The sequence below is a fragment of the Lepidochelys olivacea genome (assembly GCF_965140295.1).
Source record: "Lepidochelys olivacea isolate rLepOli2 genome assembly, chromosome: 14".
Classification (NCBI taxonomy): Eukaryota; Metazoa; Chordata; order Testudines; family Cheloniidae; genus Lepidochelys; species Lepidochelys olivacea.
In genome coordinates this window covers 2,362,399-2,376,563 of record NC_140424.1, presented here as the reverse complement: position 1 = coordinate 2,376,563, position 14,165 = coordinate 2,362,399, and the positions used below count along the sequence as shown (strand labels likewise).

The following is a 14,165-nucleotide window of genomic DNA, read 5'->3' as shown; positions in this document are numbered from 1 at the left end:
CACTCCAGATGGCACACCCCTTTTAAGTAACCTTATAATACTACAAGTTACATAAGAGCTCAAAGAAAACAGTTAAAGGAAGAGACCTATGAAATTGGGTTTTCTGTGCAACACAAAAATTATGAAACCCTTTACCTGAAAAAGGGGAATCAAAAGAGAAAGTTTCCAGTATACCCAAAATGAAAATGTAAAAAGAAAATTAACCTGTCTTAAATACATTTTGAGTTACAACTAAGACAGGGCCCTCAAACAAATACCTATTAAAAGAATGAAATGCTGATGCAAAAACACACATCCATTTAATACTTAACTAAAAACAGTTGTATAGAGAAAGTGATCTGTAGATCTGGCTGTTCACTCCCAGCCCGTCACCATGAAATAATAGGAAAATTAAACGCTATTAACAGGTAGAGACTGTTCTGAATAGATTAATTATCTCTGCTCAAATGTTACTGTTTCTCTGGCTTTGAGACAGAAAATGTAGGAACTATGATAATGGATTGAAAGGCTGCCTAGTTTCACTATACCTTCTACATCCTCTACTAAACTTGTCACTTTTCTTTAGTGTATCAGAAAAGGTAGACTGTGGGCAATAACTTTGCTCTTCTGACACAATGGAATTCTCTACAATAAGGGTAAAGATCTTCTGTGCTGGAGACTACTTACATGGGGGCTGCTCTAAGACTGTGGAATGAACCAGCCCAAGAATGAATGACTGTCACAAACCTCACCATCTTCCACTGCAGGTGCAAGGTGCATTTCTTTGACTTTGCCTTCTCTAACACACACACACACACACACACACACAGCAACCTGTATATTTAATATCAAAAACCACCCTACCAAAAACGCTACCAAAATAAAACTGCATACACTTCTTCGCTTGGGGGAACAATGGGCATGTCTACACTGCAATTAGACACCAAAAGCTGACCTTGACAGCTGACTCAGGGCATGGGCTCAGGGGCTGTTTAATTGCAGTGTAGACTTCCGGGCTTGGGTTGAAGCCCAGACTCTAAGATCCTGTGAGGTAGGATGGTCCCAGAGCTCAGGCGGCAGCCCCAGCCCTGAAGTCCAAATTGGAATTAAACAGCCCCACAACCTAAGCCCAAGTCAACAGGCACAGGCTAGCAAAGAGAGTTTTTAATTGCAGTGTAGACATACCCAATGAGAGAACACATACCATGTGACAGATGTTTAATTGCATTACTTAATGCACTACTGAAAGGCATTCACGTACTATGGTGATGAGTGTGGTATGAGAACCTATGGAGGACAGAACAAGATGGAACAGGACTCCTACAGCAACTGTACTCCAAGGGAACCATTTCTGCTCCAATGGAAGAATACCCTCACCACGAAAGCCAAGCTAGATAAAGGTACTAAAAAACTTAACAGATACCTACCTATCACCTTGAACAAAGACCTTACAAAGAACAAAAATGTCTTCAGGAAGAGATGCCTGCCATGAAAACAGCAAGACTGGGTGCCTCATGGCTCAAGGACCAAACAAAAAACAAAATGTATTATCTATATTGATTTTATAAATTATATAGAAATAATTAATTATGAAACATCCTCATGTCAACGCATAACCAATTAGATTTTAACTAGAATGACTGATTAAAACTACCTGAGGGCATTTCTAAAACCAAGGCAAAGTCCTTCTCAGCAAGCATCGCTGCTTTGAGTGGAACAAAATACCAAAGACATTTTCCAGATTTCAAGACATGCTCCTAAACCATCCACTCATGCTCAAATAAATTGGTTAGTCTCTAAGGTGCCACAAGTACTCCTTTTCTTTTTGCGAATACAGACTAACTTGGCTGTTACTCTGAAACCATCCACTGATGAAGATTTCAGCCAAAAAAAATAAAAACAGTAGATTGATTTTGTACATGAAACAATAAGATTGGCAGTATAGCAGGCAGGAAGCACAGCAGTCCCCTCATAAGTTATATGAACCTCAAAGATGCTGATCAAAATATTGAAAATATGAGTTAAAAGGAAAAGATGAAACAATAACCATGAAGGACTAAGTTCACAAACATAAGGAAATAAAACAATTTCAACCACCAGTATAAGATATAAAGCACAACATAAATTTTAGTCAAACCCAACTGGTAAAGCTGCTTCTCCTCTGAACAAACCAGGTCACATAAAATGCATTTCATATTGAGAAGTTAATGTGTAACAATGACAATGTGCTCAATGCTGTACAGTACATAAGGAGGAAGATATTTTGCCCCAAATAGTTCACAGTCTAACATAAGACATGTAGAAAAGGACATGGACAGGACAAACTAGGAAATTAATGATGCTGGGGATAACTCAATAGGTTTTAAAATTTTATTTTTTTAAAAATTAAATGATACACTTCCATCCTCATGAGCCTTAATGAGGCTCCTAAAATGTTGAGCACTGAAATATCAGGAAGCGAAGAAATTTACCCAAGGTTCAAAAGTGATTTTAAAGTAAGGAATGAAAAGACAGCTGCAAGCTGCTGGCTATTTGTCACCTGCTTTATGCCATTATGATCAAATCTTCATTACATTTTCATTTCTAAAATATATGCCTGCCATACATTAGGCCAGTGATTCTCAACCCACAGCCCACTTGCGGACCAATCAGTACACAGCTGCGGCCCACGTGACACCCTCAGAGCCAGGTAAGTAGGTAGGTGGAGAGAGAGAGAGAGAGAGAGAGAGAGAGAGAGAGAGAGAGAGAGAGAGTGAGTGTGTGTGTGTATATATATATATATATATTATACACACACACACTAGTGTGGGATGCATCCCACATAACACTAAGAGCTGCATATGCGGCACACAGTGGTAAACAGGTTAAGAACCACTGCATTAGGAGGCAGAGTTAACAGTCAGTGACTGAACCCTAAAAGTACCTCTCAGCAAAATCAGGAACATATATTAGCTACAGGCCTTACAAGATTATTAGTTTGTTCCACCCAAAACATTAAGAAATGGAATGTGTATCTCTTGGCTCCCACTTAGTAGTGCGAGCCAAGAGATACACATTCCAAGTAGCTGAGGTTGCAGAAATGTACCAAGAACATTTTCATTACAGAAAAGAGACCATGATCTGGTAAAAAAAAAAATTAATAAATATATCAAATGTAGCATCTAGAGTTTGAACAATTACCCCTGCCATGGTTAAACAAAGCATTAGCCAAGAGCAGTGGTTCCCAAACTTGTTCCGCCGCTTGTGCAGGGAAAGCCCCTGGCGGGCCGGGCCAGTTTGTTTACCAGCCGTGTCCACAGGTTCGGCCGATCACGGCTGCGGTTCGCTGCTCCAGGCCAATGGGAGCTGCTGGAAGCGGCGCGGGCTGAGGGACATACTGGCTGCCGCTTTCAGCAGCTCCCATTGGCCTGGAGCAGCGAACCGCGGCCACTGGGAGCCACGATCAGCCAAACCTGCGGCCGCGGCAGGTAAACAAACCGGCCTGGCCCGCCAGAGGCTTTCCCTGCCCTAGTGGCTGAACAAGTTTGGGAACCACTGCCAGGAGCGACATGAAGCATAAAGCTAACTGAGTTTGAGAGCCTCCAAGCATCTATCCACGAGCATGGACAGGCAAGCAATGGAGGCTGCGAGATCACTAAGTTATATAATAGATGCATAACTTCCTTTTTAACCTAAGCCAGTTTATCCCATAATAGTATCGGGTATGCAGGGACAGGTACTGTGGGGAAAGTCAAGAACAAATACACGCACTTACCCTGGGCTGCCAGTTTTCATACTGCTTTTGTAAATTTGCACCAATGGTTTCCAGAGCTTTTTGAGGACCCATTGACAGAGGATCTAGAAATAGAAAACATAAATGAGTATTTTTGATCACTACTAAATTGCCTGCTTTTACACAAGGCAAAAAAAAATAAATAAATAAAAATCCATTTCAATGAGTATTTGACTCCATAACCCAACTTCACTTATTCCAGGCTAGGTTTCTGTCAAGTTCAATATGAACTCAGATGACAAAATTAATGGTCTGGGTAGTCACTATTTGTGCAGAAGTATGGTCTACAACCTTTCAGAAGTGGTGTGCTGAGTCTTCATTTATTCACTCTAATTTAAGGTTTCACATGCCAGTAATACATTTTAATGGTTTTAGAAGGTATCTTTCTATAAGTCTATAATATATAACTAAACTATTGTTGTATGTAAAGTAAATAAGGTTTTTAAAATGTTTAAGAAGCTTCATTTAAAATTAAATTAAAATGCAGATCTTATCAGTTTAGTGTGATCCTTGCCCTTGCTGAGTTTTCCAATGTCTGGCACCTATTTGGATACTGTAAGCTGCACACAGGCTTCTGAGTGATCAGTTGTTAACTGGCTCCGAGAGGGACAGAGGACAGATTTCATGTGTGAAAATACCTGTTCACGCAGGTATGTAGATCCAAATGCTGAAAGCATTGCAAACGCAATTTTCTTCGAACAGTTAAATTTCGCTGGCATAGACCTCCAGCAGGTCAGAACAGACTTGGATGCCCACAATTCTGAGCTTTTTAACTGAATGGCCTGCATTTTGAAATCTTCAACACCCATCCACTGCAATACAGACAAATCCAAGTCGCTTTCTTTGAACTTTTCAGGTTTAATTAGAAAAGAAAGCATTGGGCCAAATCGTTGGAAATCTGTAAGAAAATCCTGATTCCAGTTCCTGCATGTACATTCTAATCTCATCGTTCAACGCAGCACGCTGTTCCACGTGGCATGATCGTGAGGTAAGCAGCAAATCAGGACTTAAAAATATCCCAGTAGAGTGGCGCTGGAACAATTTTTAAGGTGGGTGTGAACTGCGCCCCCTCTTGCCCCTGTCTGCACCCCTCACTGCCCCAGGCTGGGGCCAGTGGGCCACAGCTGGGGGCTGCTGCAGAGCCCCAGGTCGGCGGCCAGGACTCCAGGCTGGCAGCAGAGCCCCCTGGACTGGTGGCCGGGACCTGGGGCCGGCAGCAGGCTGAGCGGGGCCGGTGGACAGAACCCCAGTTGACAGGGGGCCGGCGGCCGGTAATCCAGGCCAGCAGCATAGCCCCTGGGACCGGTGGCCAGGACCCGGGCAGTGTGAGTGCCACTGAAAATCAGCTCGCATGCTGCCTTCGGCACACGTGCCATAAGTTGCCTACCCCTGGTCTACAACCTTTTTAAGAGAGAGAATAAAGTTTTCCTCACTTTAAGCCTCCTGGCTAGTGCATGTAATAAAATATTTTCATGATAGTCTAAGACAGGCTTCTTCCATGATTCAAGATATTTATTTTAAAGGTAAAACCATCAGTTTCAAATTCATTCACAAAGTTTTTCACCATAGTTACCTAAGGGCAGTATCCATAGGAATTGACCCCAGGTTTATCTACTGTTATACAGAATTGAAGAGCAGCACTGTCTGCAATAACTTGCAATAGGAACATTTTTTCCTCAAAGTGGGAAGTCAAAATCTTCTTAGGAAAAATGTGAGGTGTAACTTTAGGTTTTTAAATATTAAATCTTTGAATATTAAATAAGAGCCAACAACAAAAAATACACCAATCTTGGGGGTAAGGGAGGGGAACAATGGCAGTGAGAGGACCTAGATTTTATATTAATACTCAGAAAAGGTTTATTAACAGAGATTTGGTTAACTCCTTTTTAAAGCTTTTTATACTTTTGAGCACAAAGTTCATCTCCGTAGACACTGTTCCAATATACTTGGCAATTTCAGCTGCTGTTTATCTGCTTTACTCAAAGCCCATGGCCGTGTAACTGGCCACAATGAGTATCAAGAATCTAGAAGCTAGTACTGGCCAGTTTAATGTAGAATCTTGTTGATTCAAAAAGCAAGGTTCATAAAACTGATGAAGTCATATTAGTGTTTTCTTTAGCATAAATACTCCATTGCATACCTCCAGCACCAGAATTTCATAACACCACTTTATAAAGTATGGGGGAAGCTAAAGGGTTTTTTTTTATGGTTACTGAGATTTTCTTACCAGACCAAAAGCTTTTTCTGGCATATGGCTTCTAACAGCAAAAACAACTAACTAGATGTTAAGAAAGTGACATAGCCCCTATCACAGCAGCAGCATCTGTGGACATCAAGTGCACCCTCCACCAACAAGATGATCGAGCAATCCATAACCAGATGGCACACTGTTTGTTCTTGAGCTCCCCAGGGGAAGGATGGGGAGCTCAGGAAGCCCCACCAGTAAAGATGTAAGTTAAACCACCTGCAATTACAACATCTCCTGTTATAACAAGAAGGATCTTCCGATTCATATGATTGTTCTGAGGGGCATACACAATCTGATCTAGAGAGACAAGGAGATGCAGATCTGAGTTGTCTATCTGCCAAGAAATGCGCCATAGATCCAAAATATAGTCCCATATCACTTGTTGCCATTGTTCCCTAGAAAGGTTGCGTCCAACATACCGTTTGTGTTAAGGAAAAGTTAGCACGTGACTCCATTTTGGTTTGGGGCCCACCATTGTTTAAATGCCAGCACATCATACACCAGGAGGAGTGATCCTTAGATACTGAATCCCTGTGAAAATCCTCCTTGTCTCCAGCCTGCCTTGACTCCCAGTATCTGGTTTTTGTCAGTCTCTAACTCCCTGTCTCTTGGACTTGATGTGAGGCCTCCCATCCTGATAATAAAGGTTACTGATGCATGGCTTTAGGACCATGCTGTGTAATTAACATACTGGTATAGCACGAGGAACGCACCAAGCAGGGATAGGTGGTAGATAAGACAAGGGTTTGTTTATTGGCTAAGGTTTCCAATGCACGAGGGCAACATGCTTTGCTAAAAAGTATATAACCTTTGTATAATCTGTATTTAGGGTCCCCTCCTGGCTAGCAGGGGGGCACCACTCTCGAGCGTAATAAACTTAGTGTCTTTTGGGAACTCTGCAGTTGTGGACTTTGTTTATGTGCCTCAACCTAGATTCGAACTGTGCGTGTCCTACCAGGTGTAATACGCAGCATTTGTGTGCGTGTCCTCTCAGGTGTAATTCGTAACATTTGAGAGGCTCAACTATTTCAGTAAAAGGGCATCTGACGTCAGCCCCAGTGTTTTCGATATGGCTTTGAGATGAAATTGTGAAGTAAGCTGTTTGAACAATTGCCTGCACACAATAATGTGGCCAGGGCTCTGCCTTCACATTTAACCACCAGGGGGAGCAATGCTAGCCGTGAGTGGAAGGTAGGAGACTGGAACTGTCCACATCGCAAAAGTAAGGATACAAAGGGCAGGGTTGATTGAGTCCAACTAGCCACAATGACTACTGGAGCCCCAGACTGCGGCACAGTATTCAACAGGTGCAATAATGAGGATATGGTAGATATCTATAAGGGTGCAGCACTGAAGCCCCAGGAGTAGCTGGCAAGCCCACGGAGCAATGCGAATCTCAACTGGATTTTAGCACATCTTCTCGTTGTGTTATTGAAAGGACAGAGAGCAGTCAGGCTTCATCCCCAAATAAGTAGGGTACAGTTCAAAAATGATTGGCTGATTGTTCAGAAGGATCTGTAGCTGTAAATAAGCTAATCTGCTAGTGAGATGGAAAGCACATTTAGGTTCTGTCACCACTTCAAATAATACTTGGCCAAGATGTCAAGGTCAAATAGCAAGCAGGACTCTAGCTGCTCAAAGCTCTTTCTGGCTATTGCCAGGCAGATGTCAACAGTGTACACAAACAGTTGCCAAGGTGGGCAGCAGGGTAGCTGTATATACCAAAAATCAACACTAACGTTTAAATATACCGTTTTTTTCTTCATAAAAAGGTTTATTTCTTAGGCATTTTGGGAGATGAATCATTAATCCTTTTGCAAGCACTGAGATTTTAGAAGAGATGCAAAGAGAAGAAAATCCATGGGCTTTCCCATTCAGTTTTATCCAAGAGCAGCTATCTACATAAATTCAAGGTCAGGCCTTGCTTCACAAATAGGGCCCTACCAAATTCACGGCCAAGAAAAATATGTAAAAATCTGGTCTCCCACCATGAAATCTAGCTTTTGTGTGCTTTTACCCTAGACTATACAGATTTCATGGGGGAGACTAGCATTTCTCTAATTGGACTTCTGACCCAAAAGGGAGTTGCGGGGGGTGTCACAAGATTATTTTAGGGGAGTCATGGTATTGCTTCTGTGTTGACTTCAGAGCTGGGCAGCTGCAGAACAACGGCTGCTGGCTAGGTGCCCAGCTCTGCAGGCAGCACCCCGTCAGCAGCAGCGCAGAAGTAAGGGTGGCAACACCATACGATGCCACTCTTACTTCTGCACTGCTGCCTTCAGAGCGGGGCAGACGGAGAGTGGCGGCTGCTGACTGAGGGCCCAGCTCTGCAGACAGCACCATACCAGGCCACCCTTACTTCTGTGATGCTGCTGCTGGCGGCAGCTCTGCCTTCAGAGCTGGGCTCCCCGCCAGCAGCCGCTGTGTTCCAGTTGCCCAGCTCTGAAGGCAGCACCTGACCAGCAGCAGCGCAGAAGTAAGGGTGGCCGTACCGCAACCCCCCCCTACAATAACCTCCTGGACCCTCTCCCCCACAACTCCTTCCTGGGTCAGGACCCCTGCAATTATAACACTGTGAAATTTCAGATTTAAATAGCTGAAATCATGAAATTTATGATTTTTTAAAATCCCATGACCACAAAATTGACCAAAATGGACCTTGAATTTGATAGGCCCCTATTCAGAAATTAATGAAAGTTTAGCCAATTTATTTCTTTGGGGAAGATCAGTCTTTTAATGCAAAAGCTCCTTTAATGCAAAAGCAGGGCACTCTGCACGAATGATCCTGCAGTTCCAACAGTCACCAATATAGTCTCTAGGTAAAAAAACCTCTATTTTAAACTGCAACAATGTATTTTCTCCACTATTCTGAAAACAAGCAAACTGTGGAAAAGCTGCACTCAGCCTATTGTCATTTAAGCCAAATTTCAACCACAAGCCCTTTGGAACTGGTGAATAATAAATCTTCAAAAACCCCTCAGACTTCATCAAAGAAATACTGATAGCAGGTTAACTATACAAATGTGCTACCACAGTACCCCTTTGATTAAAAAACAAAACACACTGGCAATCATACCGGATTACTTAACAGTTCAAGCTGAATTTATGAAAATGCATAAAAGGCCTAATGAACAATACTTTAGTTTCACTTAGTGAAGCCATGTGTACTGTGGGCTTTGGAATGCCTCAGGGGTTACCAGCATTTTTAATGAGGTCCTTTCACAGCCTTGTACAAAAATAATGAACTTGGTGCCACTCTATAAAACCAGCCAATGAAGGGGTTAATAATAAGAGGTTGGAAACCAGGGAGACTAGGCACATTCAATAAGTAACTTTTTAAAAAAAGTTTACTCACCCACTATGGGCTAACCTGTGCCTTCTGGAGGACTTCATGCTGAACAACAGGACTGACATTATCAAACCTCATACTAACGCTTGAAAATAGCGATAGCCTTGGCAGAATTTGACTAATTAGATGGCAATGTGCACAGGGAGTGGCATTTGTGGAGAGATGAAGAGAACCTCTTTATAATTTTAGTTATTGATTTTATTATACAGGAATAAGTCAATATATTATATTTTCTCTTTACTGAGATAGGGAAGAGGCAGTAATCTTTCCATTTAGTTACAAAATAAGACCAACAACTGAAGCTGGTAAAGGCTGTAGCAATTATAACTTTACAGTTTGCATGGCGGTCCCAATGGCTGCAGCATTTTTGGCAGGGAGGAGGGACAAAGAGCTTATGCAGAGACACTTTCATTTTCTTGTGACTTTTACAGACACATGCTCTGACATTTTAAATAAATGGACAAAAATGGGCATTTCTTTATGTATATTGAGCACAGCTTTATAGTTATTGCATTTCCAAACAAAGGCCCTGACAAACCTCTCTACATATTCCTGCCTTGCTTTGATGCACAACTTCTATTCGGTGGTATATATAAAAAGATTTCTGCAGAATTACATCTCCCCCTGTTCAGCATTCAGCTCATTTATAGCACTTTTAAACAGAGATTTTTCTTTGCATGCTACAGGGCATGCATCTTCTAGGATGGCATTTTCTTCATTACTGTAGTGGCATTTAATGTCTGACCATAAAACAAAACAAAAACAAAACAAGAAAGGACAGGTGTCATTCCTCTAAAAAGCAAAGGAAGCATTATGGAAACAGTGTGTATTACCTGGAGTAGAAGCCGAATCTTCGTTTTCATGAAGACAAATAGGAAACAAGTTCAGCCATGTTTCTCTGCTCATTGAGGGCAAATTAACAGAGATATGCACACCAGTCCCTCACCTTGCTAGAATTCATAACTGCATACTTCCTTCAACTCTCATTCCAGGGAGATACATGGGACAGATTCAAGGAAAGGCAAAGGGAAGGAAGAATTACCTAATCACTCTTTAGACTCCATGTTTTTTAATTTATTAGCTAAGCACCAAAGGTGTCTGGATAAGACTGCCACAGCAGCAAGGGTTAGTCCACAGAATCGTCTTACAAAACAATTCACAAGCACATTCAAAGCAGTGGGCCTTGGCAGTTATAGTACAGCCCTTAAAATGTCGTATTTTGTCAATAAGCCTCTAAGCTTTAATGCTATAATTTTAACTCTGAAGTTTCAGCAGCACTATGGACTACAACATGCAAACACAATGTGGACATCATCAATCATCAGCTGGCGTTGACTTGCTAGCAGACCACATCACAAGTGGGTAGTGCTCCTCTTGGATGGCTCAGTTTGTCCTCAAGCAGAATTTCCAGAGGGTAGTTTGGGGCATTTGCTCATCCGAGGTTCTAGTTTGTCTCCCTTCCTGTGCAATGTGTACACTGGGCTTGTGGAAGGGTTAGTGAAGAAGCATGGGATAAGGTACCAGATGATGATGACACTTAGCTCTCAATGACTTCCCTGATGTCTGGTTGACATTAGGAGGTTCTGAATGAAGGCTAGACGGCAAAGACCAAAGTAATTCTGATAGTTTCAGGGAAGTATCCAGGAGGCATGATAAGAACTGCATCTGACTTTTTGATTGAGTGTGCCGGCCATCTACTACTAGAGTTCACAAGATAGGACTCTAAACTCAATCCTAACTCCTGTTAAATGACACTATAACAGCACTACCCAGGATGGCTCTCCCCCCTCCACCGGCAGCTAGCCAAAATGTTATGAAGGATTCTTTCATAACAAGGAGTTGTTACCATAATCCATTCTTTTGTTATCTCAAAACAACATTGCAGTAAAGGTTTTATGGGACTATTTAAAATTTATGTAAAAGTGTAAAAGGCACTTTTATATATTTTAAATTAAAACAAAAGAACTGTACTCAATTTTTCTTGCGGTTGTCAATCACTAATCATCATATTTGGAGGAGTCCTGATTGTTCATTTTGTCCTGTCCCCACCCAATTTAGTTTTTGATGAGTTTCATATTTCACTCAAGAAATTAATGCTACGAACTGCTCATTCCAGCAAATACATCTGGTGCATTGGAATACATTTGTGGGTGCATGTTCAGTGCTTTTTAACTACTTTAACATCTTCAGCATTTTTGACATCTTTGGTAAGAAAAGTTGAATACCAGTTTCAGTGAGGGTGGAAACAAGAGAAAGCCAATTTTGAAAACCAGGAACTCTGTACAATGGAGAATTTGCTTCAGTCTGTTGTAAGCCCCAAGATTCCAAGTTCTAGATGCCATGCCTTTCGGTTTCATTTACTGATGAGGCTAGACATTTTCGACTTCCAGTTAAAAAAAACACAGCTGTTAGACAGCTTGCACATGAGAAATACTTCACATCCCAACATTATTAGCACGAGACGAATTTGACAGCAATCTAACTTTTGCCCCAAAACATGGGGGAAATCCCCATTTTCCATTAAAAGGCCAGAGACAGGTATCCACCACCACAGTAACGAAGCACACAGTCATAAGAGTAAGGGCTGTCAGCAGGATGGTTTCTGGGAAGGATCCTTTGCAGATAAATCTCTGCATTAAGCATCTTCACATAACTTTCATATGACTTGGTATTATGTCTCTTCATATAACCTTGTATTAAACCTATCCACATATAACCTCTATTTTCATACAACTTTCTATCAAGTCCTTTGATATAGGAAGTTTGTATCAGATCCTTATATAGAAACTTTGTATTGAACCTTGATATAACGTTATAGCCCCTAAGATAGTATAATTAAAGGTAGAAGAAAAATGTCTTTTTGCTAGAGTAGAATAAAATCTCCCCCGCACTTTGTAATCAATTGCCCTGTTGAATGAATGACATGTGAGTGAGAAAGGCATGGAAGGCAGGCACCTTCAGAGAGCTGCAACAGTTGGAGAGGGGATGGAAGCCAGGCCCAAGAACAATAAAACTTGTCAAGTGGGCTCACTAAAGAAGATCAGACATACTGACGGCCTTGGGTGTTAGAAGCAAGCACCTTCTTTTGGGAACACCCTCTCTGCAGCATTGGGACAACACCCAGAGGGAAGCAGCACAAAGGACCAATGGACACAGACCCAGATTTTGAATCTGGGACAGATTTGCATGAGAGGGAAGCTGCTATAAATGTGAGGTGTCTGCAGATGACTCTGGGTCTCATCTTGTCAACATTGGAGCATCGATCCGGATCGGCAGAAGCCCGGCTCCACCCTCACCCCATCTAACTCACCTGGCCAGTGAAGTTAAGGGGAGCAACTAGTTGGTAACAACAACAAGACGGAGTATGCTTGTGTGTGTGTATTTGAGTGTATGAGTGTAATATATATCAGCGGTTCTCAAAGCTGGTCCACCACTTATTCAGAGAAAGCCCTGGCAGGCCGGACCGGTTTGTTTACCTGCCGCATCCGCAGGTTCGGCCGATCGCAGCTCCCACTGGCCGCGGTTCACTGCTCCAGGTCAATGGGGGCTGCGGGAAGCGGCACGGGCCAAGGGACATGCTGGCTGCCCTTCACGCAGCCCCCATTGGCCTGGAGCGGCGAACCGCAGCCAGTGGGAGTCACAATCGGCCGAACCTGCGGACGCGGCAGGTAAACAAACTGGTCCGGCCTGCCAGGGCTTTCTCTGAATAAGTGGCGGACCAGCTTTGAGAACCGCTGATATATATCATATGCATATGATAAATGTTTGATTGATACATGTATTACCAATAAATGTGGCGTTTTCCCTTATTCCCCCTGAAAAGATCCTGTGCGGTACTTTAAGTACAAAATTTTGGTGGAGAATTGCGAAAGGGGGAAAGGTACCATGAGCATTTATTGAGTAATGAAACTAACTTTGATACTGAGTAATGGAAAAGTATTAAGTAGTATGGAAAAGTGATCATAAACATTGAAAAATATTAAAAGTGATCAATCATTAAAGGTGTGCACGACCCCAGTGGCTGAAGCCCGGGTAAAGAGAGGAGAAGATGTAGCTGTCTCACTCCCCCAGTCGTAGAGTGCTGGTATGAGAAAGAAGGGAGGAGAATTAAATTTCTCGCTCCAGGAAAAGAAGTATTGGTAAATAAGAGTGAAGAGGATAAGCAGTGCTATTTTAGCCCCAGTAGGAGGTTGGGTCTACTAGAAAATGTTTAAACGTAAGCAGTCTTTTAAGAATGTATATGAGTGTAATATATATCATATGCATATGATACAGTGTTGATTGATACATGTATTACCAATAAATGTGGCATTTTGCCTTATTCCCCCTGAAAAGATCCTGTGCGGTACTTTAAGTACAACACCTTATCTTCTAAATTCATGCCCCCAATCCAAAATAGCCAAAGAGTTTTTTAGGACATGGTCTTTTTAAAATGTAACCATCTAGCGCTTTACTTAGGCACTTTGTAAACCTAAAAAAAATAAACAAACAGCTAACAGAATCATCTTTTTCCTCCACATGTTGCATTTTGGAATAAACCAGGAAGTAGCGCATACCACAGCACTTACTGTTGGGGAAATAATTGCCTAAAGCCATCTTTACACTACCAAATTATGTCCTCATAACTTATGTCAGCATACAGCCACCACAGTTATTAAATCGCTTGTGTGCGCGCACACTTGGCTCCTTGTGTTGGCAGCACGCATCCTTACCAGACACACCTGTGTCGACTGTATTGCCAGTGTGGGGCATTATGGGATGGCTCAAGGAGGCCATTTACAGTCCATGTAAGTAACGCAGTGTCTACACTGACACTG

At 42.1% G+C, this 14,165-nt stretch overlaps 1 protein-coding gene across 2 annotated transcripts in view; it reads right to left on the bottom strand.

Moving 5' to 3' along the window:
- RPTOR (regulatory associated protein of MTOR complex 1) overlaps nt 1-14,165 on the bottom strand; it is a 304,649-nt gene that overhangs the window by 252,520 nt on the left and 37,964 nt on the right. For both annotated transcript variants that reach the window (XM_084646962.1, XM_084646963.1), the window contains exon 3: nt 3,734-3,816. In XM_084646962.1, the coding sequence (XP_084503088.1) occupies nt 3,734-3,816 (83 nt within the window). The remainder of the gene's footprint in view (nt 1-3,733; nt 3,817-14,165) is intronic.